The sequence below is a fragment of the Pseudorca crassidens genome, chromosome 10 (assembly GCF_039906515.1).
Source record: "Pseudorca crassidens isolate mPseCra1 chromosome 10, mPseCra1.hap1, whole genome shotgun sequence".
Lineage (NCBI taxonomy): Eukaryota > Metazoa > Chordata > Mammalia > Artiodactyla > Delphinidae > Pseudorca > Pseudorca crassidens.
In genome coordinates this window covers 65,830,785-65,856,549 of record NC_090305.1, presented here as the reverse complement: position 1 = coordinate 65,856,549, position 25,765 = coordinate 65,830,785, and the positions used below count along the sequence as shown (strand labels likewise).

At 50.5% G+C, this 25,765-nt stretch overlaps 1 protein-coding gene and 1 pseudogene across 4 annotated transcripts in view; both read left to right on the top strand.

The window, feature by feature from the left end:
- The window catches only part of SLC6A20 (solute carrier family 6 member 20), a 92,436-nt gene that overhangs the window by 49,935 nt on the left and 16,736 nt on the right, over positions 1 to 25,765 (top strand). For 3 of the 4 annotated variants that reach the window (XM_067754104.1, XM_067754105.1, XM_067754103.1), the window contains 6 exons: positions 11,959 to 12,099; positions 13,794 to 13,885; positions 17,772 to 17,999; positions 22,136 to 22,246; positions 23,174 to 23,415; positions 24,639 to 24,801. In XM_067754104.1, the coding sequence (XP_067610205.1) occupies positions 11,959 to 12,099; positions 13,794 to 13,885; positions 17,772 to 17,999; positions 22,136 to 22,246; positions 23,174 to 23,415; positions 24,639 to 24,801 (977 nt within the window). Of the gene's footprint in view, positions 1 to 11,958; positions 12,100 to 13,793; positions 13,886 to 17,771; positions 18,000 to 22,135; positions 22,247 to 23,122; positions 23,416 to 24,638; positions 24,802 to 25,765 lie in introns of all 4 variants that reach the window. The other variant, XM_067754106.1, reaches the window with a different exon arrangement.
- Positions 4,252 to 9,110, top strand: LOC137232346 (protein ripply3 pseudogene; annotated as a pseudogene).

The window sequence follows — 25,765 nt, the reverse complement described above, 5'->3', positions numbered from 1 at the left end:
CTCAGCATTAAAAAAATTTTTTTCTGAGTTATTCTATTTCTAGCACTCTACATAAAGAAAATAGTTCTGACAGAAGGTAGACAGTAGAAGGATAGCCTCCATCTTTTAATAAGAGCCAGGCGTGGGAAACCTCCTAAGCCCTCACCTAAAGGGGATTGGTTCCATCAATTATGGAACATGCACGCGGTGGTGCTCTTGGAAGCCATTAAGAAGGTTTTTCAAAAAATGTATTTGAGCATTTTTTCATGTTATACATTAAATGGAGGGAGGGAAGTCAGATTCAAAGCTGTATAAAATGGATGATCTCAATTATGTTTTAAAGTATGCAGAGAAAAGAGAATGAACAAAAACATACCAAAGAGAATAAAACAATAGTTATCTTTGGCTGTGTGTGTGTGTGTGTGTGTGTGTGTGTGTGTGTGTGTGTGTGTTGTGGTGTCTTCTGTACTCAGCGTGAGTGGTTTTTTTCACCATAGAGGACAATGAAAGATGTTAGACCAAAGTATTTACTAGGTTTAACCTGTTCAAGAAGACCAACATAAAACACTACTCCCTCACTCTCACCCACCCCTCCCAGCTCAAAAAAAAAACTTGACAGAAGATTAATGTACAGTTTTTTAAAAAAATAGTGCATTCTTAATCCTCTAACTCCTTTTTTTAATTTGAAAGGCATATATATATATCATAAGTATGTGAAGTACGTGTATTCCCATATGCTCCAACAGCTTCATAACTGACTTTTGTAAGAATTATCTGTCAGGATGAGATTTCCACATCATTCGGCATTCAGCACACCTACCCACGATACCGTTATCCTGCTACACGTTTCCCAAACACGAGGCCAGGTGAGCCTTGCTGTCACGTGACTGTTTAATTCCTTATTTCTAACAACAGCATTACCTGAGTAGTCTGCAGGTGGACACTGTTAAGGTGGGGTAGTTCTGAGGTGGAATATAATTGACGCTCGAACAACATGGAGGTGAAGGGCGTCCATCCTGCACGCTGTTGAAAATCCCTGAAAATCCGCAAATGACTAACAGTTGGCGCTCCGTATCCACAGTTCCTCCATATCTGCGGTTCAGCCCACTGGGGATTATATAGTATTGTAGTACTTACTACTGAAAAAAGTCTGCGTATAAGTGGACCCATGCAGTTCAAACCCAGTGTTGTTCAAGGGTCAACTGTACATATAAATTGCTAGGGAAACGGCAAGACCTTCAAGACCCAGGAAAAGAAAGAAGAAATCTTGTGCCTGGTACAGAGTATACTTAAGCTGATAGGTGGAAAGGTAGATGGATGGATGATGGTTGACCAGCAAATGGACACTGGGGAGAGGATGGATTGGTGGGTGGGTGGAGGGACGGACTCCATGGGTCCATGGATGGGATGGGTGGGTGCAGGATGGACAGATGTAGGTTAGGTGGGTGGCGTCCTCTCGGTCATAAGTGTCTACAGAACAAAGACCAAACGGCTTATCCTGGCTTGGTAAGGACTTGACCACCTAACACCTGCCCCTGTTTCCACCTCATTTCCTGTCACTGATCTTCCCGCAGCCCCCCTCCCTGCCAGCTGTTCTGAACAATTGTCCATTAGTGAATGACCACCCTCTACCTCCACACTTTGCCCAAGCTATTCCTCCACCTGGGATGCCACTGTTAGCCTGGGGCACCTCCAGCACCTGGGCAGAAGGCCTGCACTTTGTTCTAGAGTTTCTGTCGCCCACTAGCCCCGTCTCTGTGAAGTGGTGCGGTCAGAGGAGGCACCCAATGAATATTTGTTGCATGAAGAAGCCATGTCTGTTATGAAAAGCCGCAGAGTTCGTGAGGCAGGGGTGCTGGTGGTTTTCCCAAGCCTTTCACTGCCCAACAGTGTCACCTACATTAAGTGATTTCTGTTTACACTCCCGTTCTGTACCTGACAGGTAACCAACCGCATCATGAAAGGCCCCAGAGGGGCGTCTAACTTCCCTCTACACAGAGCCCTGGCTTCCACCACCCAGCCCCCCGCCAGCCAGCAAAGAGCTTGTTTATAAACCGCAGAGCCAGGCTGCGCCAAAATACTTCCCAGAATAAAAAGGATTAGGGGTCCGTGCTCCTTCCCATGAGGCTTCCTTCCTGCTCTGTGGGCCAGGCGGCACCAGGAATGTTAATTCTGAAGATTACATTCCAGGTGCCAGCACCCGACGCTAGAACAAAGGAAAGGCAGCTGAAGGAACTGCACAAAATCTGTGCTTGATAGTCAGCAGGCCTTGGAGACCAAGTCAAAGTCTAAGGCCGTGGTCGTTCAGGAAGAAACTGGGATGCAAATGTGTTGTATACCAACATGTGGAGAATGAGTGCACCTGCTGTTGACTTTTACATAAATGTGCTCAAATCATGGGAGAAACATGGAAGAATGAGAACACTGATGTGGCTCATGGAAATGTGGATTTTTTTTCCCCTAAATTTTCTCTGTATGATATTTAACCCATAAAGAGGGGCAGTCAGAAGACACCTGACTAGGCAGTGGGACAATGACACTTTTCCTCAAAGCCCCTTCTGCTCCTCTCTGGTGCTTAGGTCATTGCATCTCAGACTTTGCCCACCGAAGCTTCTTGATAAACTACAGACTGCTGGCCCCGCCCCTAGAGATTCTGATTTGGAGAACTGTGGGGGAGGGCAGGATTCTGCATTTCTGACAAGCTCCTAAGTGATGCCAATGGATGCTGCTGGTCCATGGACCACACTTTAGAGGAATCCCCCACCCCAGACCACCAGCTGCTGGGAGGCAGGCGGTGGGGTGCCAATAATGTAGAACAACTGGCTTTTGGAGGGAGGAGCAGGACCTAATTTATAGCATTTGCTGATGACCATGGTGTAAATACTCCCACTGTGGCCAAGTTCAGACTAACCAGTGGAATGTCTGGGAATGTGGGGTTGGGAGGAGATGTGCAGCTCCTGAGAGCTGGTGTGAGCCAGCCCCGGCATGCCTGGAGCCACAGCCCTTCGGGGCAGCACCCAGCCTGGGACTGAGCCACACCAGGCCAGTCCGCAGGTGGACGGGTGGGCAGCACGATGGCTGCTCCCTCGTGTAGTGTGTGCATGTGTGTGTTGTGCTCAGTCTCTGGCCCTTGGTGTTTCTACAGTGCTCCTGGATGGAACAGAAACCTGAGTTTCAGAGGTTGTAAAGTATCAAACACAATTTGTAAAGTAAGCTCAAGAGGCTGGGTCCCAGCCGTCAGAAAATGTCCCCGGGAGTGCCATATCTGCTGCTCATCCTGGGATTTCCAAATTCATTCCTGGTGACAGCCACACTCCTGGGCTCCTGACATGTGCCAGGCGCATGTAGGGTGGACACGGGACTGAGGCAGAGATGTGATGAGGGTTAGGTTGGGGTTAGGCTGGGCCTGTAATAAGGAAGAACCTTTATATTCTATCACAAGTTAATCAGTAAAGGGATGTTGCCTATAAGCTTAAATTATACATAATGGCCCATCTCTGGGAACCCTGGCTCCCAGGTAAGGAGCATTAAGCTAAAATACCTTTGTTTAGCTCACAGCAAACATCCTGACGAGGCTCACCTGTGAATGGCTGCATCCCCGCACCCCCCCACCCCAGGCTGACCGGAACCAGGAAATGCTTGGCTTTACTCCCTCCCCTTTAGTATAAAAGACCCTGAATGCTAAGGCATTCATTGGGCAAGATGGTTCTCTGGGAGACGAATCCACCATCTTCTCAGTTTTCTGGCTTTCTGAGTAAAGTCACTATTCCTTCCCCCAGCAGCTCATCTCTAGATTTATTGGCCTGTCGTGCAGTACAAGCTTGGACTCGGTAACAAATTTGGGGTTGGGGAATTTTCCGGTAAGGCCCTAGCAGCTGCTGGGGACCACTTGTCCAGAGAATCTGCCCTTCAAAATTCCCCAAAGTGGCACTGGCTGCCCCAGTGCTAGGCAATTGGAACAAGGAATTGATATTTGGGAGCCGACGGGTTCCATACGGTAGGGTAAGTCACTCCGGTGCGTACAGCCGGAAACTTTATTTCCTCTCCATTTGGGGCTTTTTCTCCAAAATAAGCCAGTTTGTTTTGTATTTGAGTGGGGTACCCTGTTGGAGAGAGGAAAGAGTTGTTGGGCTTTTACCCGGTTCGTTTGCTTCTTTGGATGCTAGCGTTGGTATGTGCCATTTGTGTTTTGTTTGTTTTGAATTTCTGTCTTTAAAAATGGAGAATGTTTCAACTATCCCTAAAGAAAGTCCTCTGGGGCTTCCCTGGTGGTGCAGTGGTTGAGAGTCCGCCTGCTGATGCAGGGGATGCGGGTTTGTGCCCCGGTCCGGGAAGATCCCACATGCCGCGGAGCGGCTGGGCCCGTGAGCCATGGCCGCTGAGCCTGCGCGTCCGGAGCCTGTGCTCCGCAACGGGATAGGCCGCAGCAGTGAGAGGCCCGCGTACCGCAAAAAAAAAAAAAAAAAAAAAAAAAAAGTCCTCTGAGGTGTGTTTTGGATAAGTGATCTGATTACAGCCATGACCCGTGAGTAGAAGATGATGATATTTTATTGTAACATTGTGTGGCCACAGTACTTGTTAGAAACTCCACAAGGGGTTTAGGCAGAGTTATCTTGGGACCCCGTGCACCGTATACTGCTACCCTTGCTGTGTTAATTACGTCGTTTGTGGTCTCCTGTGTCGCTGGTATATGTAAAACCCCAAGACCAAACTTGAGGGTTTATTTAGATTTTCTGTTTGTTCTTTGGGTTTTTTGTTTCATTTTGTTTGGTACTCTTTCTCTATTTACAGCCAAATCAATTTTGTGATATTTAAAACTCTTAGTGCTGTCAGATGGAGGAAAGGAATAGAAAAGCGGGGGGGGAAGACCTGTCTGTAGGACATTCCCAGGGAGAAGAGAAAGGTTTCACTTGGTTCCTAAAATCACCAAAAACCCCAGCCCAGAATTCCTCCCGGTTGGCTGATGCCAAGGCAAAAAGGCATCCTTTTAATTGTTAGAGATGATTAATTGCTATTTATGGTTTTATGGTGGCTTTTCTGTGAAGAAGTGGGGAAGAATGATGACATTCTTTACGTGCAAGTATTTGTGCTGTTACATCAGGGAAAATAAGAGAAAGAAAGGAATGAGAGTGAGGATAGGTTGCTTCAGACCTTAACTCCTCCAGCTGAGCTCGGGACTGCCCCTCCTTCTAGGGATCAACTAGAAAATCCTGTGTTAGTTCCTGGGGCACAGGGGCCTGGTATGGTATTGCCATCTAAGACCCGACAGGGCACCCAGTTGGGGTGAGGAGCTGCTTCCGGGGCAGGAGTTTCCCTTACCCCATTATCTCATAGGGGGCCTAAATGCCAACAGCCAGCCAGCTGGGTTTCTCAGCCTTGTTTATTTGAAAAAATTGCAACCCTCCTTTATAGGGAGCCCTCCTACACCTGAACCCACTTGGCAGTACCAACAGCTGAACCAAATTGGAACCCAATGAGGGAGGACTGCACTTATTAGAGCATTACTTATCAGTGCATCTTGGCAGGGCTTTGAAAAGGGGAGCCAAAGCAAAAAGAGGTTGAACAAAATTCAGCAAAAAAACAAATGAAGACCCCTCTGAATTCTTGGAGAAGATTTATCAGGCCTACAGACGTTATACTAATGCAGATCGTGTGGCCCCTGAAAATATTAGAATTGTAAATTTGACCTTTTTTCCGGAGGGCAAAGTGCCTTATATCAGGAGAAAGTTGAAAAAATCAGAGGATTCATTTGAAATGAACCCTTCTCAATTGGTAGATGTTGCTTTTTAAAGTGTTCAACAGGGCTTCCCTGGTGGCGCAGTGGTTAAGACTCCACCTGCCAACGCAGGGGACATGGTTCGAGCCCTGGTCCGGGAAGATCCCACGTGCCGCAGAGCACCTAAGCCCATGCGCCACAACTACTGAGCCTGCGCTCTGCAGCCCGCTAGCCACAACTACTGAGCTTGGGAGCCACGACTACTGAAGCCTGCATGCCTAGAGCCCGTGCTTCGCAACAAGAGAAGCCACCGCAATGAGAAGCCCGTGCACTGCAATGAAGAGTAGCCCCTGCTTGCTGCAACTAGAGAAAGCCTGCATACAGCAACAAAGACCCAACTCAGCCAAAAATAAATAAAATAAAATAAAATTAAGAAAAAAATAAAAGTGTTCAACAGGGAACAACAACAGAAGAAAGAAGATGCAAAATGAAACGCCACTTTTGTGGCAGTGGCATTGAATTCCCTGAAGGTGAGTAGTTGGGAGAGAGGTAAGTCACCGTTGGGGTGGGAACAGTGCACCTGCTGTGAGGAGGAGGAACATTGGAAAACAGGTTGCCCTAGGCTAAAACATAAGAAGAAAAACAGAGATGAGAGCCTCTCATACTATAGAAAGGAACACTGGTGAATGAAGAGGCCAGGGTCTCCCTTGGACTTGAGGTGCCTAATTCCCTACAGGAACCCCGGGTGAAATTGACAGTGGGGAATGAGCTGATTAACTTTCTGATCGACCTCACCCTGAAGTTTTTCACCAGAACAGCTTGACATCAGAGTCCCACCAGAGCAGGCTTTAAGCCTACAGATGGTGCTCATGAAAACCCTAGGAAGGGAGCAGCTCTTCCCCCATGCTCCCCACCCTCCCCAGGTCAATGAAAAGGTAAGACCAGAAGTGTGTGCTAACGGCACCCCAGGGAGGGCCAGAAACACATGACCAACACGAATCCCATTAAAAAGGGATGCTGGGAGGTGAGCACCCTTGCCCGAGTGGTTAAAGGCACGGCCGGTCGTGGGCACCGCTGGAGGGGCGCAGGCTCCGAGGGCACCATGAGACCCGAGGCAGCGGCCGGAGCCCGGGAGGCACAGGGGCGCATCTGTCACTGCCCTGGGGACGGTCCCCCAGGACCACCACTGCCACGACCGAGAGCCAAACACCATGGAGGCCTTGGATCCTGACCCCCCAGGTTGCTGACCCCACCAGAACTGGAAGCCAGCTTGAGGCTGGGTATGACCAACAAACCTTTGGATCCCCATTTACCCATTTCTAAGCATCAAGAGTATCTGCAGAGTTCCGGGGAGAAGGTGCTGGCCAGTTTCCCCGTGCAAGCCACCATTCACTTCTATCACAATGAGTCCAATTCAGATGAGAAGGAGGAAGGAGCCCAGCCCTTCCGCCTTCAGTGTCAGGAGGCGCACGATGGCCCAGGAGGAAAGGGCAGAGACCGGCTGACAAACCCAGGATGGCAACCTGGAGGCTGCAGTGGCCTCAGTGGTAAGGGTTTGCTCTACCCCCCTGACTCTCCGGAGGATGCTGGGTACCCCTCATCCAAATAAGTCTGTCTCTCCTGCACCAGACCAACTCACATGTGCCCTATGGGACAACCCTTGGGGACAGACGTGCCAGGACACTTTGCATTTCAACTGGGTGTACAAGGACTTGACTTTCTCTGGCCAGCGCCCCACTCGTGGCAAGGACTCAGCTTTTACTAATCCTTCTCCTAGTGATTCTTTGTGCCTCATTTATACCTTTGAGAAAGGATTCTAGGACCAAGAGATTTGCATCCACATGGATTGCTATCAGGCGGGGCCAACTTTCAAAGTACGTTCAGCAATGTCACTGTGCTGATCAAACAACAAATTATTCCATATCGATTAATAACCCACCCTCGCCTCTCACTTAACCGGAGACCCTTTATTTGGCTTTTTCCACTTTTGTAAAAATGATTCAGATATTGTCCAAGGCTGATGTGGTTGCTTAGTGACATTCAGAAAAATAAAAACTTATTTATAAAAAGCGCACAAACACACTGAATAATTTCCGTATAAGTAACACAAATAAAAAGATAAGGATCTGGGGGGGGACCATTCTGGATAAAAACACATATGACGCTTGTCTAAGGGCTGTGTGTACGAATAGGGAGACGAGCTTTAACTCTTAGTCGGGGACCACTTGGGGCTTCCTACTTGACTAGAGTAACTGTTTTCAATCAAAGTACCTAATGTAATATTATTTTCAGCTTTTTATACTTTGATGACCAAATGAGTGTATTTGTCAAGGCTTTTTACTTAACTATTTTACATGTTGTTGTCTTCCCCGTTTCTACTTGAAATAAATACTTTGAGAGATTAAAAAAAAAAAGGGACGCTGGGACAATCTCCTCTGAGGCAAGAGAATCACTTCTTCCATTGATAGACTTGTCAAAATACCAGCCAGTGTATTCAGAAAAGGGCAAGGTGAGGGCTGAAGAGTGGGGTTTCACTTGGACCACACCTCGGCTGGCTGGGAATGTAGTGCACAAGGAATTGTTTTGATCCCTGAGGCATCTTGGACACCGTGCTGCGGCACATTCATAATAGCGTCAGTTAGGGAGAGATGCCACCTTACAATGGATTCAAAAGTCAGGGGAGTTCCCAGGCGGTCCAGTGGTTAGGACTTGGTGCTTTCACTGCCAAGGGCACTAGTTCAGTCCCTGGTCGAGGAACTAAGATCCTGCAAGCCACTCAGCACAGCCATAAAAAAAAAAGCATATAATGGTGCCTAACCTACAAAAGACAATCCAGCAAGTCACTCAGAATTGCATGATTTGTGCTAAAAATAACCCAAAGGTGGCTATTGGACCTCCCCAGATGGGGACCCAACACAGGAACCTGCGCCACTGAGGACTGGACTCAAATGCCTTGAGCTGCAGGAAGTCAAGTCAGCTGAAATGCACAAAGGAAGCTTTGAGTAAAGCCCTTCCTGGGGACAGTGTGGGCCTCAGTGTGTCAAGAACGTGTCTGTCAAAGGTGTTTGTTGTGGCAATGTGGCTGATGACAGCAAGAATGACCCACCGATGAAAGCAGCTGGCTTCATAGCTCAAGGGGATTATCTTGAACCATCAAGACCAAATCAGTGCTGCATGTGCACCTGTACCGAATTGTCACAGAGCTCACATTGCTTGCAAGTTTGCTGGGCTGAAGAAGATTGATCGTTTGGGGGACAAGCTGGAAGATGGCCCCCTTCTTAATCTGGGGATGCTGCCATCATTGATATGGTTCCTGGAAAGCCCATGTGTGTTGAGAGCTTCTCTGACTCTCCTCCTCTGGGCCATTTTGCTGTTTGTGACATGAGAGACAGTTACTTTGGGTGTCATCAAAGCAGTGGGCAGAAAGTCAGCTGGAGCTGGCGGGGTCACCAAGTCTGCCCAGAAAGCTCAGAAGGCTAAGTGAATATTATTCCCCGATACCTGCCACCCGAGTCTTGATCAGTGGTGGAAGGATGGTCTCAGAACCGCTTGTCCTAATTGACCATTTAAGTTTAATAGTAAAAGACTGGTTAATGATAACAGTGCATCATAAAACCTTCAGAAGGAAAGGAGAATGTTTTGTGGACCATTTGTTTTTGTGTGTGGCAGTGTAAGGTTCTTAGTTTTTAAACTCAGTTCTCTTTAATTGGTTAAAGCCCTCCTTGAGGAAATTATCCCCTGATTTGGATTAAGGCATTGGAACTACATTCATTCTGGAGACCACAATCAACAGGGAAAACTGAGAAAGTGAATACTAATTTGACTTGGGATAAGGCCTTACCAGTTACCCTGCTGTGAATCAGTGGCTCCCAGAAGCAGGCTTAAATAAGTCCCTTTGAAATGTTGTGTGGTAGGGCTTTTTTGAGGTATAAATTTTGAGGGCTTTTGAGGGCTTTTTTTTGGTATAAAATGTGATGGGTTGGGGTTCATTGTTTCTGCATATGGATGTTCAGTGTTCCAGCATAATTTGTTGAGAAAGTGATCACAGAGCAGATCCATTGGGATTGTGTGTGTGTTTGGATGGTTGGGCAGTGGGAGGGGTGATAGAAGTTACTGAAGGGCAGCGCTAAGGAACCCATCTGGGCACCAGGCCTTGAATGTCCAACCTTCCCACAGGCAGTGGACCATCGAGCAGGCTCTGTGAAAGAGAAAACCCTTCCGTGGACCTTGCCAGGCCTGCTGTGGCTACTGTTTAACATCTTGGGTGAAAATAATCTTTTCTTATAACCACTGAGGGTTCGAATGCTGCTCCAGGCAGGTTGTGCCAACGCAACCTATATTGATGGGTATATGGTGGGTGGGAGCCCCTGACAGCCTCGTGGACCCCTTGCTGTTGAGAGGAGCCGGGTAAGATGCTGCAACACCTCCCTGCTGGGCAGGAAGGGAGCAGGGTCTGGCAGAGTCTTCAAAGCAGGGTCCAGAAATGAGGGGGCAGGATTCGTTGTAGTCCTTGATGTAAGCAGGGAGGACGAAGCTGGGAGCGCGGAGGTCTGGTGATGTGGGGCCCGCTCTCCCGAGCACACGCTGGCACCTTTCTCTCCGTCGTGAGAGGGCCTTGCGGGGGCTCTGCTTGGCCTTGGTGCCAGCCATTCTCCTTCTGGGATTTCTGTCCCGAGGAAATAATCAAACACGTGGACCAGGCTTTGTTTAGGACGGCAGAAAACTGGCAACAGCCTAAGTGCCTGAGGACTGATGTGATGAAAGACGTTCTAGGCTCATTCTCCCAGTGGAATGTTGTGCAGCTTCTTAAGGGGTGGTGGGAAGGTATACGGTGTGGTCGAGAGAACGACGGTGAGATCCTGTTGGGAGAGAAAAGTGGGTTATAGGACAGTACATATGTACAATGGAGGCATTTTTGTAAATATTAGATGTTCCTGTGAACATACGTATCGTGTTGTTTACCTTAATACTTCCAGAGGCAGTTCCTTCTGTAACCAGCCTTTAATCCCTGCAGCTGTAGAGTCAGGGTTTTCTTTTAATCAGAAGTCCTGCCCTCCTCTCCCAGTGAACCGTTTTTCAGGTCCACTGCCAAGGAGCTAGGAGCTGGGGGAGGGATGTCCGAGGGGCTGCAGAGGAGGGGGCGGGACCAGCAGGAGAAGCAGTGGGGCAGCCGGGGTGGGGGACGCCCCCGCAGGCTGCCGTCTCTGTCCATGTGTCTGGCAGTGGGGGGCCTTTTGTAGCTCCGTTCACACGTCCTGGCTCCCCACTCTCACCGAGGGCCATTGTCTGCAGGTGGTTCCTTGGGAACCAGTGGGTTTAAAATTTGAACTAGTCATAATACCCTTTATTAAAATGAAAACTTAGGCTGAAGGCCACCGTATAAAACGGATATACATCCAACAGAGGTGCTCTGTAAAGGGAGCTGGTGGCCTGGGCTCGGTCTATCGGGGACCTCCTTGTCTCCACACATACATAGGCATCCCTTGCCTCATCTCTGAAGACAAAGGCCCAGAGGAGTATTCTGTGGCTCCAATCATGAAGCAGCTGAAATTCCTCTGCCCAGGTGATCCCTCGTGGGCAGGGAGCAGGGCTGCTCCTCTCGCGTCCATCCTACACTCAGCTCAGGGCCCGGCCCAGAGGAAGCGTTTAGTAAAACAGCTGTTTGGTGTAATACCTCCACCCAGGTGGTGGGGCACCATCTGGGCCATGTCAGAAGCCCAAAGGAAGTGTGTGGAGGTGGGTGGCTGGCTGACTGGATTCAGAGGTGATGTTCAAAACGTTTAACCACTCAGTGGTCCAGACTCTGATCAGCTATTAGTTGCTACGATAGAAGTGGAATGGGGGTTTCTGGCAGAGGGGCTGGGGCAGCTGAGGCCTTGAGGAAGGCACTCAAGGCTCTTGGCATTGGTGGCAATTTACCACCCAGGCTGGGCGTATTTAACGATCTTAACAACTGATGTGGCTGCATGTCATCCATGGATGGAATGATGAATAGAAAGACAAAAGGATAGAGGGACAGCTGGATGGATGGAAAGACAGAAGAGTGGATGGGTGGATGGATGGAGGATGAGTAGAAAGAGGAAGATGGATTCCGAGGGAAAGATAAAATACAGGAAGGAATGGAGGATGGATGGAAAGGTAGAAGGATGAATAGACTAGTGGAAAGACGGGAGGGTGGATGGAAGGCCTTTTGCACAGAGGTTAGGTGGGTTCCAGAGTAAAGCCCTGGGTGATGGCCTGGTTTCGGCTCTGGACACCCACAGGTAGTTTCCTGGTGCCCTACATCATCATGCTCACCGTGGAGGGCATGCCGCTCCTGTACCTGGAACTGGCAGTGGGGCAGCGCATGCGCCAGGGCAGCATCGGCGCCTGGAGGACCATCAACCCCTACCTCAGTGGCGTTGGTAAGTGGGTGCTTTCCAGTCCTCTCCCACCTGTGGACCCCCAGACTGTGTTTTGGGCAGGAGAAGGTGACGGTGGGGGGAGTCCCTTGGCAAAGCTGCTGGAGCAAGGGGCAAGCATGAGGCCCCAGAGAGAGCCCTTGAGTGGGGCGGGCAGAAGGCCCAGGAGGGGTGCCATAGAGTGTGCGCTGAGAGGGGCCGGATTTCTTACCCATGGGACGGTGACAGAGGGAGGACGCACACCCCCTGGGGAACTGATGCCACATTGCTTCTCTGGGGCTCAGTGTGCTCATTTGTAACAGGGAAACAGCTGCCCAAGAAAGGAGCTGTGGCTCAGTGTCCTGGCCAGCAGCCATTCTGGGAACCCATATAACAGCTCCCTCTGTCACTGAGCACCTGCTCTGTGCAAGGTGCTGGCCTGTCTGTGTATGTGTGTGAGCTCATTTAATCTTCATCACACCAGAGCGGCTGTGGGTGCCGTTAACATCTCCAGTGCGTGGAGGCCGAGGCACAGTGGATGGCAAGAGGGGCACTGCTTTCCATCCTGCCTCCCCTGAGTTACTCTGAGCCAGTGTCCGGGGTGCCCGCGGGAGATCTTTGCCCGACCTGTGCGGCCCTCTTGGGCCGGGGCTCCTCTGCTGAACTTTGACCAGCAGTGGCCACGGTCTGTTCTGCTCACCTCTCCCACCCCCCAGGCAGAAAGGGGGACAGGAAAGTTTCGGGAGCAAGGAGGATGTGAACTTGGATGTGACTTAGTCTCAGATGCAGAAGAAATGTGTCCGGGGCCTCACGAATCACCTCCAGATCGAACTGCCGCCTCATCTTGAACGGCTGTTAATATTTAACACAGAGGTGTGTGGTTTTACAACTGGCCCGAGTTATCAATCACAGAGGCCTTCTCTGAGGCAGCATTTGCTGAATAGGAAAAATACCAGATGTTGGTGCCAATCGGGGATGCTCGTGAATGTTTAACAACCAGCTCGGTGGGGTGGGGTGGGGGAGGGGAAGGCCTGGTTGTAGCATTTACTGATACTGGTGGTGTAACTACTGCCACCACGGCCACCGTCAACTTCTAAGGAGATGTCCCGGAGCCTGGGGTTGGGCAGAGCTGTGCACAGAGGCTCTCGGGGCTGGTGAGGGCCAGCTCCAGGACACTACTGGTTCCCCGCAGGGCTGACCAGGTCAGGGGTAGCCCCCATCCCCCCCACTCCTGACACACCTCCTCACGCCATGTTCCCCACCACTGCTGGGCAGGGTTTGGCACCAAGTGACCCAGCTTCAGGTGAGCCAGGGAGAGAGCAACTGTTATGTCTGGCATCAGTGACAAAGTGCTTCTCACACTAGGTGCGAATCCTAGTCGTGCCACTTAATAGCTGTGTGGTCTTGGGCGAGCGCTGTGTCTCAGTTTCCCTCTCTGCGAAGTAGGCATAACATGGCATTTCACAACATAGTTGTGAGGACCTAAGCACATCAAAAGAACATCACAGGCCTCATGCCCCAGAAGATGGGGAGAGAGGTTGTGGAAGAGACTAACCCTTAGGAAGTGCTCGCAGGTGCCAGGTCACAAACCTGGTTTTGCCGTCCCAGGGCGGGCCCTGCAGGCATGTCCTGGGGGCTCTGGGCGGGACCCCTGCTGCCCCGTCCAGGCAGGCGGGGTAGGGGCCGTGCTCAGCACCCTCTGCGTCCTGTCTCTGCAGGCGTGGCCAGTGTGGTGGTGTCCTTCTTCCTCTCCATGTACTACAATGTCATCAACGCCTGGGCCTTCTGGTACCTCTTCCACTCCTTCCAGGTGAGCGCACCCGAGCAGGGGTCAGAGAGGGAAAGGGGGAGGGCAACAGAGTGCACACTGCCGGCACATGGGTGGAGCGTGGGGGCAGCAGCCTCGAGGGAGTCAGGAGCTGTCAGGAAGTGGTGCGAAGGGCTGGGGCTGGCTGGGCGCCCCCAACCAAGCGGAGGACTTCTGAGCCAGGGATCCATGGACCCCTGCTGTTGTGTGTGATGTATGTGCACATTTTGGGGGAACAGGCCCATGGCTTTCATCGGGTTCTCTCTGAAGGATGTGACCCCCCAAAAAATATTAAGAACCACTGCAGAGGGGGCCCAGGGGGTAACATGTGGAGAGAACTGATGGGGAAGGGCTCCACCCACTGAGCATAACAGTACCGGCCTCCCTCCTCTTCCCCCTTCCTGCCTCTCATCACTTGTCCTTCTAGGTTTCTGACTCCAGGCTGGGCCCCTCCTTTTCTCTACAAAAGTTCTCCTAGAAGGACCATTGTCACCCCTGTAACACAATAGTAGCTATTCCCAAGATTAGACATTTAAAAAATGCATGTCTGATTATAACCATAGCTGATGCTCATTGTAGAAAATGTGGAAGGAAATGGAACATGTAGAGAAGAGAGGACCCTAATTCCACACCGAGAGGTGATCTTCATATCCAAAATGGCAACTGCCCATGTTCACGTCTTTTCCTCAGAGTCTGCCTTTCACTATCAGGGACCCCACTCCTGCGGCCTCCTCCCAGATAGGAAAAGAGAGGGAGGAGACAGGAGCTCACGGGCTGGATGCCTTACCCTTTGCCACTGAGCCAAGCCTTCATGGGACAGACCCTACCTCCAAGGCCCAAAAGCTAGATGGGGCCGGTCATGGACTGTGAACTGACCCCAATTTGTGAGGCCAGTATCTGGAGCACTTGGGCACAGCCTTGAATCGTTGGGGCCCCAAGGAATGCTTGGGTTAATGACCTCAATAATCAGGAGTCAGCATCTACGCTCAGAAGGTGCCACATCCACACCCAACTCTGGCTTCCCAGTCCACCCCACCCAGGTCATCTCACTGGAAAATGCCCTGTGCATGTCCCTGACAGGAAGGACTCTGCCCTGAGCATAGCTGTAGCCCCTCATCCTTTCCCTGGCTCAACCTAGAGTTCCATGAAGACTAGCCACAACCTTGCCTGTCCTCGGCCTTCTGGGTGGAGGGCAGCTCCTCTACTCTCCAGCCTGGTAACCATTTCCCTCCTCTGTGCTGGGCTGTCATGTATGGTTGGGCAGGTTGTGCACTGCACAATGCCATTCCAATTAAGGGGTTGCCATACATGTCTCAGGCACTATATGTCTGCATACTTAAGACAGTTTTCCAAAGGTGGAAGCAGTGTGTCTTGTAACAAATCAGGATAATCTGACCATTTTCTAAAGGCAAAAATAAAGTGTCTCAAGTAAGGGAGTACTTTTTCCTAACCCTCAGAAGTGTGAAAATCAGTGATTCCTGAAAATCACTTGATTATTCATTCCAGCCTTCAGAGATCCATGGGCCTCTCCCTTATCCCCTCTGCCCTGGAGCCTCCTTCATGGTCACATCATAATGATAGTACCTGCAGCAACAGACACTCACTTGCTGTGGACCAGGTGGAGTCACAAGCACTTCAGAACTATTCGCTTGTGTGATCATCACCGCACTCTATGGTGCTGACACAGCGCGTACCAGAGGCAGAGGGGAGTTGAGTAGCTGGGAGGCTGAATGCGGCAGCCTAGCCACAGGGTCTGTGCTCTTGTCCACCTCCCACCAGGCTGGGCTTTCCAGCTTTTCCCTGCGGGAGCACCGGGCTAACACAGATGCAGGGATCCCTGCCTGACCCACTGATTCAGAGGGGGAGAGTCTGGGTGCTGAGAATTGGTCAGTTTAAGTCCTTCTGTACTTTAAAGCTTCTCCATGTTGGCTGCTTGCTGGAATCACCTGGGGGAGCTTTTAAAATTCTGAGGCCCGGGCCCTACCCCAGACCAGTGAAATCCGAGTCACTGGCGTTGCACCCAGGCATCCGAGTTTTTAAAGCCCCCCCTCCCCGCGAGTGATTAAGTCATGTACGTGTAGCCAAGGTTGGCAGTCAGGCTGGGGTGGCAACAGCAGTGGTCCAGTGAATGGACCCAGTCAGTCCCATACGGGCCAGGCAAACCCAAGGGACTGTGGTCTGGGCTTCAGGTCCACAGGGACCCTCCCACCTGACAGGGGCTCGGTGCTGGCTGTCGCCAGACACCTCAGTTCACTCCACATGGCCATTCCTTCCATGAGTCCTCCTCGCTCAGCTGTCAAGCCTGAGTGTCTGTACAGGGCAGCTGGTTTCCAAAAGGGTGAAAGTAACAGTTGCAAGGCCTTGGGATGCCAAGGCCAGGAAGTCACACAGCTTCACTCCACTGCTTTCTGTTGATCAAAGCAAGACACAGGTCAACCCAGGTTCACAGGGAGGGGTAGTGGATGCCACCTTTCAAGAGGAGGAATTGCTGGTGGTCGCCTTTGGAAATATTTTAGGTGGCAGCTAGAAACCAGCTCTTATATTCTAGCAGGTGAGGGGCCCCCTGTTGCTGCCAGGGGTCCTACCAGCATGGGCCCCAAGCACTTTCCAGATGACAGACCTGGGCTCCAGCCACTCATGGGCAGAGTGGCCCTGGCCCATCAGGGAGTGATGCCGTTGGAGCTCATTTCTGTTTCCTGTGAAATACAGGGATTATACCCAATGGGGTTAGACTTGCTTCTGGCCGTGGAGAGTTTTTGTCTAATGAAATCTGATCAGCGAGGGGCTGGTCTTGGCAGAGCAGAGGTGGGACCCCCTAACCCCCTTCCCGCTCCAAGCCAGAATCTACCACCCGCCCCCACTCAGCTCAGAGCTTTTCTTTAGCTCTTGGCCTTGGGTCGTGTTCATTGTACATGCACCATTTAGGCTCTTTTGTTTCTAAGTGACAGAGAGCCCTGTTCAAACTACTGGAAGCAGAAGAGGCTCTTACCGGCTCTATCTACGAAGTCCAGGAGTGGAACTGCTACAGGCGTAGCTTGACTCAGGCTCAAAGGAAGTCATCAGTGCTGGGTTGTCTCTGTCTTAGATGCAGAAGACGGCTGTGGTGGGGCTGAACTGCGTCCCCCTCTAACTTCCAAACCCAGTGCCCGTTGTAGGAAACGCCTGTCTCCATCACCATTTAGTGAGGGCAGGACCCAAGTCTTATTCATGCTAGGACTCGCTAGGGTCTTGTGGAAATAAACAGACCACCCAAATGAGAGCAAGCAGAGGCTGTCTATCCGGAGCTCGTTAGCAGGAGGTCAGCACCTTCACTTGTATTTGGCAGAAACTCCAGGCAGGACAGGCAGAGGAGCGGGAAATCGTGCTAGTGGGAAACGGAGGGCTGCAGGTGTGCCCTGATTGGAGCGTGCTGGCGTGGAAACTGTAGCTGTGTGATTGGTGAGGGGAGCGTATTTGGCTTTTTCCACTTGGTCCTGAGTTGGAGGGAACACAGGTTTGGAAAGCTGCAGCCGGTGACCGAGTCATGTCCACTCTGGGCTGATTACTGCCGGAATTGTGGTTTGGGTTCCTGGGCTGGTGGCTGCAGGGTTCGTTTGTCAAAGATGGTCTGGCCATCGTCCCTTTGATTTGGTCTCTCAGACCCACCGTAGAGTTCGGCAGATTGGGAGTGTGGAGCCCCTCCCTGCCTGACCCCTCTGCCCAAGCCCCATCCGTGCCCGTGACAAACCCCTCGATTCCCTGTCTGCCTTCAGGGGCTTCAGCTGCCTGCCCTTTGGGGACCAGCGTCCTCTTCCAACAGCCTCCTCTCAGGGCCACCTCCCGTCCTCCCCACCCCGACCTTTGGCCTCAGCCCTCACCTCTGTGTGTAACGTTTGTCTTGATCCCAAAGGATCCCCTGCCGTGGTCCGTGTGCCCACTGAATGGCAACCGTACGGGCTATGATGAGGAGTGTGAGAAGGCTTCCTCAACGCAGTACTTCTGGTACCGGAAAACCCTCAACATCTCGCCGTCCATCCAGGAGAGCGGGGCGGTGCAGTGGGAGCCGGCGCTGTGCCTCATCCTGGCCTGGCTCCTGGTGTACTTGTGTATCCTGCGGGGCACGGAGTCCACCGGCAAGGTGGGACGGCGGCACTGTGTGTGTGTGTGTGTGTGTGTGTGTGTGTGTGTAAGGCTGCCTCTGCAGTCGAAGGGCAGAAGCTGCGCTGGGCAGGGGGGGTGGGGGGCAAGGACAGGGATGCTGGCACGAGTCACCTGCTAGTGACTCTAGAGATGGCCAGCGGTGCTCGAAGTCACAACCCTAAATTTCGAAATGAGGACCTTCCCATTTCCTAAAACGATGAGCATTTCTGTCCCAGCCCCAAACCCGCACCACCCAAGGGGTGCCAAGCAACTAAACAGAGTTTTCCTTGCTTTGAAAACTTTTCACGTTGGCAGATGTCCCCAAGACACCCTCGGCTCTCAACCCTAGCTGCATAGTGGTACCACCTGGAGAGCTTTTAAAACTCTGCTGTCTCAGGCCTACTGTCAGAGGTTCCAGAATGATCATTGTGAGGTCCCCCCTGAGCACTGGGATTTTAAAAGCTCTCCAGGTGATTCTGGGGTGCAGCCGAGTTTCAGAACTCAGCTTTGGTCTAAGCTGCTTTCAGTGACCCTCCAGAGCTGTCGGGCCTGATATAGAAACCTTTTCTCTTTGGTGTGTCCCCAGGTTTATACTCCTGCTGGGGCTGAGACACTTCTTTAATCTGCTCCACGTAGAAAGTTTTCCTGGAGAGTTTCCCTCATCTTCCGTCTCTCTCAAGCTGCAGCAGGCGCTATTAACCCCCCAGTGTGCCCTGCTCATACTCAGTCCCTCCTCTCACCCTGGGTTAGACATGCACATTGTATCAGTCTTCAGTCCTTCATGGTAGATTTCACTATCCCACTCCCCTGAGGCTTAGAGAGGTAAAGTCCTGCCCAAGGGCACCAAGTAGTGAGGATGGAGCCAGGCAGACCCAGCTTTGCCCCAGAAACTCCCCATCATCTCAGTTTGGTGAGCCAGCTCCTGTTTGCTGACACTTTTCATGACTTAATCCCCCAGCTTTTCCCTTCTGAAGGTCCTAAGAGTCCACCTGTCCTCATCCTCTTGGCCATCTGAGTTGCCTTCTCCAGCCTCACCATGTGTTTCTTGAGGCATCAAGACCAGAACTACCCACGGTATTTTAGGTGTCCTGTGATGCCCCAGTACCATGCCTAGTAGGACATCTTCTTTTGGTTTCCGAGACCTCGTGGTGGCCAGCATCTTAGCTCTAACAACACCCCATCTCACCACCGAACTGAGGGACTAGTGAATCTTCCTGGGGAAAGCTTAGAGTCTGAGGCAACTCACTCTGTCCCGTCTTGAAGCTTGCCCGATAGTTTATGCTCATAAAATTTCTTCAGTTGGTCTATGCCAGATTATCATGACCATGATCCAAAAGATCCGAGGGCAGTGTCTGCAAACTCGGAGATTTAATGAGGCTATCCCTTTACCAGATCATTTAGAAACTTGTTAGATGAGGACATGTCGTGCCATGAAAACTTACTCATTCTTAGTGTCTGTTTCCTCTGCTTAAGCCACACCTCTCTCCATGACAGAAGTGTCCCAACAGCTCTCTTTAGTTATTTTTGTAAATTGAAGTATATCTGATTTACAGTGTTGTTAGTTTCTGGGGTATAGCAAAGTGATTCATTTATATACATTCTTTTTCATATTCTCTTCCATTATGGTTTATTACAGGATATTTAATATAGTTCCCTGTACTATCCAATAGGACCTTGTTGTTTATTGATCCTATATATAATAGTTTGCAACTGCTAATCCCAAACCCCCAATCCAACCCTCCCCTGTTCTCTATGTCCGTGAGTCTCTTTCTGTTTTGTAGATAAGTTCATTTGTGTCATATTTTGGATTCCACATGTAAATGAGATCATATGGTATTTGTCCTTCTCTTTCTGACGTACTTAGTATGATCATCTCTAGGTCCATCCATGTTGCTGCAGATGGCATTATTTCATTCTTTTTATGGCTGAGTAATAGTCCATTGTTTACATATACCACATCTTCTTTGCCCATTCATCTGTCGATGGACATTTAGGTTGTTTCCATGTCTTGGGTATTGCAAACAGTGCTGCTGTGAACATAGGGGTGCATGTAGCTTTTTGAATTATAATTTTGTCTGGATATATGCCCAGGAGTGGGATTGCTGGATCACATGGCAACTCTATTTTTAGTTTTCTGAGGAACTTCCACACTAGTTTTCCATAGTGGCTGCACCAACTTACATTCCCACCAACAGTGTAGGAGGGTTCCCTTTTCTCCACACCCTCTCTAGCATTTGTTATTTGTAGACTTTTTAATGACGGCCATTCTGACCAGTGTGAGGTGGTACCTTATTGTAGTTTTGATTTGCATTTCTCTAATGATTAGCAATGTTGAGCATCTTTTCATGTGCCTATTGGCCATCTGTATGTCTTCTTTGGAGAAATGTCTATTTAGGTCTTCTGCCCATTTTTGGATTGGGTTGTGTTTTGTTGTTGTCGTTGAGTTGTATGAGCTCCAACAGCTCTATTTATGGGAATTAATTTTGTTAAAGACTGTGTGCCATATCCTGGCCTTCTCTGTTGGAATCTGCTTTTTACCCCTCCAGATTATTTAGAAATGGTTTTTTTTTTTTCAGATTATTTAGAAATGGTTTTTCCCAATAGTTCAGGCTGGATCATGTGTCCAGCAAACCTGCCAGCTTCCCTGATGGGGGAGAAGTGAGCCAGCCTGGTCTCGACTCCAGAGAGCCTTCCGGGAAACTTGTTCACCTGAGGGGAAGGGGGGAGATTCCACGGGCTTGCTCTGAGTGTCCTCTAAGTGTCCAGTGGTTACCGACATTGGTCACCCCTCCCCTGTCGTCTCTTGCTTTCCTTCAGCTCACTGGCCGGATGCCTTCTCTTCCCACCGATCCATTTCCACCTCAGACCTGGTTTTCCTTGTAATCTCAGGTGGATTTATTACTCATCTCAAGTTCAGTGTTTTCAGTTAAGAAGCAGTCATAAAATACACCCCACTTCTGCCTGCCATCCCAGGGTGAGAGGGGACAGAGCACCACTCTGGTGACCTTGGAAATTCATGGGAAGATGGGTGCCACACGTCAGTGGGAATGTCGGGCCAGGTGCAACTCAGGCTCATCTGGACTTGGGTCACCAGCTATATTTCTCATGGGAGGATGTAAACATTAAGGGAACTGCTCTCACCAAAAACAAACAAACTTGCAAAGTATTTCACTGCTTTATATATGGGGCTCTTGTGCACATACAAGTTGATATAGAGAAAAAAAATTCCAGTCCTGGATGGGCATCCATGCACTTGAAGGTCCCTATTGTAAGGCTTTGTAAAAGTTAAAATTACCCAGAATACGAGAGGCTACTTCTAAATCCACCATGGAAAGCAAAGATAAAACATCACTGAACCCATGACGTATGTCAGCGGGGAAAGGTTTTGGTTCACAGAACATTCCATCAATTTCAAAGCCTCTGGAAGTGAGGCCTTTCGTAAAACAGCACTGCCTTTCTATTGTCTTTATTACAGGAACACCAGTGGCCAAGGCTTTGCCTTTATGGCACCCATGGCTAAGCTTCGCTCAGGCTCCAGTCCTGGGGATACCTGACCTTCCTCCAAGCTCTTGGACTTTTTTTTTTTCCTTGCAGAGACAATATAAATCTTGTGATTGTGCTTCCTGCTTTGCTTGGGCCACGAGGAAGCTCAGAGATCGATCTGGCTCAGAAACTGGGTAGCACCTCACACACCTCTTCTGTGGGCTGCCTTTTTCTTTGGGCTTAGCTTACTGGATTGCCCACATTTTCTTTTTACACAGATATCTTTATCTAGCAGTTTTAACATGTTAATGTGATGATGTATTTTTGTGGGCTGCCTCAAATCCTTTCTGGAAGAAGTTCGGGTTGAAGGGAGGGTGGAGGACAGAGGTCTCTAGGACCTGTTCCCTCTTCTCCACTAAATAAGAGATTTCCTGGTGGTCACACACGTGGGCATCCACATCCCACAACCCAGTTTCCCAAACTCGGAACCTGTGCCTGACCAAGACTCTCGATACCTTTCCAGCTATCAGTAGCCCGAACAGGCAAGACAGTGCCATGGTGTTCTGTGGGGATGGCGGGTCTGCCCTGGGCAAAAGGGCCCTGTAGTCACTGCATCTCCAGGAGGCTGACCCTGCCCTCTGCTGCCCACAGGTGGTGTACTTCACTGCGTTGCTGCCCTACTGCGTGCTCATCGTCTACCTGGTCAGGGGCCTCACGCTCCACGGAGCCACCAACGGCCTGGCATACATGTTCACTCCCAAGGTATGGGCTGGAGGGGAGGGGTCCCGAGGGCACCCCCATTCATCCTGCCACCTTCCAGGATGGGTGGAAGGGGGAAGACCAAGGGTTGGGGGAACAGTAGTGGACCCGGGGAAGGTGGGTGTGAGCCCGCCAGGCAGTGGAGGGGCGTGGATTCCGTCCTCAGACAGGCAGTCCCTATGCCCTGCTAATTCTGGGGCATTACATCTTCCGTCCACTCTCCTCTTGCTACCCCAGTCTCACCCCAAACCCTCCCTCCAGCCTGTGGACCAAGCTGTTTACCAGGAGCGTCACGCCAGTCAGCTCCCCCTCCTGCTCGCACCTCTATGCACCCCGCTCCCGACGGGTGCATCCATACTCCGCAGGGCTCTCCGTGATCCAGTCCCAGGCACCCCGCTCCCCAGTCACCCCATAGCTGATGCTAATCAAGGGAGGCCACCATTGCCTTTGGGGCAGGACAAGTTATTCATTTAGCAAATCTGGTCCCTGGAAACAAAATGACTTTGGCAGCACCCCGCCATTAGTGCCCCCATCACATTCCAAATGCCGCCTAACATTAGTGCTGCGGTACAACCCAGACCTAGACACCAGCACCGCCATTTCTGGAGGCCCAGACCCGTGCAGTGCCTGGGTCATGGATCAGGGGCTCAATACCTTTACAACTTATTTTATCCTACACTTTTCAATTGCACACCTCCTGCGGGTGAGAGGCAGTGGAGGGTAGGACAAGAGGATGCGTTTTATCTGCTGAGGACCGGGCTGGGCACGCATGGGGCCAGGAGAGCTGGGTTCGGGCCCCAGGCCTGCATCTGGCTGGCTGTGTGCCGTGGGCAATTTCCTTCCCCTCTCTGGGCCTCCTGCCCCCTGCTGATCTGGGAGTCTGGGATTCCCACCCGGGGTTCTCCAGCCTTGTCCCTGCTGGCTTTCCAGATGGAGCAGCTGGCCAACCCGAAGGCCTGGATCAACGCAGCCACCCAGATCTTCTTCTCGCTTGGCTTGGGGTTCGGCAGCCTCATCGCCTTCGCCAGCTACAACGAGCCCTCCAACAACTGCCAGAAGCACGCCGTCATCGTGTCCATCATCAACAGTTCCACCTCCATCTTTGCCAGCGTCGTCACCTTCTCCATCTATGGCTTCAAGGCCACCTTCAACTACGAAAGCTGCTTGAACAAGTAAGCCTGGGTCATCCGGTGGGCCCCAGGCCTCAAGGGGGGGGCAGTGAGCCTCTGAAGGCCCGAGCTGAAAGGGTCTCTGGGAGGAGGCAGACACCAGAAGTCAAGGGGTGTGGGGCAAAGGGCACAGGCTTTGCTGTCCTCAGTCCAGGGTTCAAATCAGAACCACCAGCAGCTGATGAGCATAAGGCAAGCCGGCGTCTGCCTGAAGGAATGAGGGCAGTTTTGTGTATTCAAAGCACTTAGCGCCAATAGGGCATTCAACAGATAAACCTTAGCTTCTCCTACCCCATCTCCCCCCGTCAGAAGTAACCAAGAGCTCTCCAGCTTTGCCATGGAGATTGCAGGATCTACTTTCTGCTGCCCCTTACCCAAAATACAAGACACATCATCCAGAAGGTATGCTGTCCAATACAGTGGTCACTAGCCACAAGGGGCTAGTGTAAACATTTAAATGTAAATTGATTTAAAATTAACTAAAATTTGGGGGACTTCCCTGGTGGTGCAGTGGTTGAGAATCCGCCTGCCAATGCAGGGGACACGGGTCCGAGCCCTGGTCCGGGAAGATCCCAAATGCCACGGAGCAGCTAAGCCCATGCGCCACAACTACTGAGCCTGCAATCTAGAGCCCGCGAGCCACAACTACTGAGCCCGCACGCCTAGAGCCCATGCACTGCAACAAGAGAAGCCACTGCAATGAGAAGCCCGTGCACTGCAACGAAGAGTAGCCCCCGCTCACCGCAACTAGAAAAAGCCCGCGTGGAGCAGTGAAGACCCAGTGCAGCCAAAAATAAAATAAATAAGTTTAAAAAAATTAACTAAAATTTTAAATTGATTTAAATTTTGATTTAAATTGGTTTCTATTTCAATGTAAATTCTTTTAAATCAGTTCCTCAGTTGCACTAGCCTCATTAGAGTACTCAGTTGCCACATGTGGCTAGTGGGTACCATATGGGACAGCACTGATGGAGAACGTTCCAATCATCACAGGAAGTTCTGTCAGACAATGTTGGTCCAGAGGTTAAAATAGCCCAGCTGCGGGGGTTTGGTTCCTTTGATCATCACTGTTCCTATCTGAGGCTTCTTTAAAGCCGTTCACAATCACTCTGCCCTTTAAAAGCTCACCAGTCAACAGATTCCCTTTGTTGGAGCGACCTCACCTAATCAGAAGAGGCAGAGGGTTTTGTAATCAGTGAAGGTTAATCAGCTGCTCTGCTCTGCAGGGTGATTCTGCTGCTGACCAATTCTTTCGACCTTGAAGATGGCTTTTTGACAGTCAGCAACCTGGAGGAGGTGAAAAGTTACCTGGCGTCTGCCTACCCCAGCAAGTACAGCGAGGTGTTCCCACAGATTAAAAACTGCAGCTTGGAATCGGAGCTGGAAACGGTAAGGTGCTGGCAAGGTCTCGGGCCCTTTGGGAGCTGTTCTAGAGAAAGTGCAACTTGAGGGGTATGCACACCCTGTGAAAATCAGGGAAAACTCGGGACTTCCCTGGCAGTCCAGTGGTTAAGACTCCACGCTTTCACTGCAGGGGGCACGGGTTTGATCCCTGGTTGGGGAACTAAGATCCCACATGCAGTGCGTGGTGTGAAAACAAACAAAAAAACCAAAACAACAACAACAATATATATATATATATGTATCTCCTTCCTTGTGCCTCTTAGAGGACGAGAACTCTGCCCACTAGTCTCCCCGAGTGCTGCACGGGAATCCCAGTCTCTACACAGTTCCTTTGGGTTCCCTGTGTCCTTTCTTCCTTTAAATTTTCTCTTCTTAAAATTGAAAAATAGAGGAAAGTATAAAGAATAATACAACAAACACACATCTATCCACCTCTCAGAATGAAAAATTGTAAATATTTTGTCATTTTGGGCTCAGATTTTTTTTATGTAAAAGAGAACATTTCAAGGATAAAGGTAAAATCCCTTTTGTTACTGTCCCCAAAGCTTTCACTACTCCCCAGAGGCCAGAACCTTCTTTTTTTTTTTTTTTTTTTTTTTTTTTTTTGCGGTACACGGGCCTCTCACTGCTGTGGCCTCTCCCGCCGCGGAGCACAGGCTCCGGACGCGCAGGCCCAGCGGCCACGGCTCACAGGCCCAGCCGCTCCGCGGCAGGTGGGATCCTCCCGGACCGGGGCACGAACCCGTGTCCCCTGCATCTGCAGGCGGACTCTCAGCCACTGCGCCACCAGGGAAGCCCTGTAAGAGCTACATTTTATTCCATCATTCAAATATCCTACAATTTACTGGACCCAGGCCAGCGGCAGTAGAAGCCCAAAGTCCTAACCACTGGACAACCAGGGAGTTCCCTATGGATTCCCTTACTGATAGACATTTGGGTTTTTCCAAAA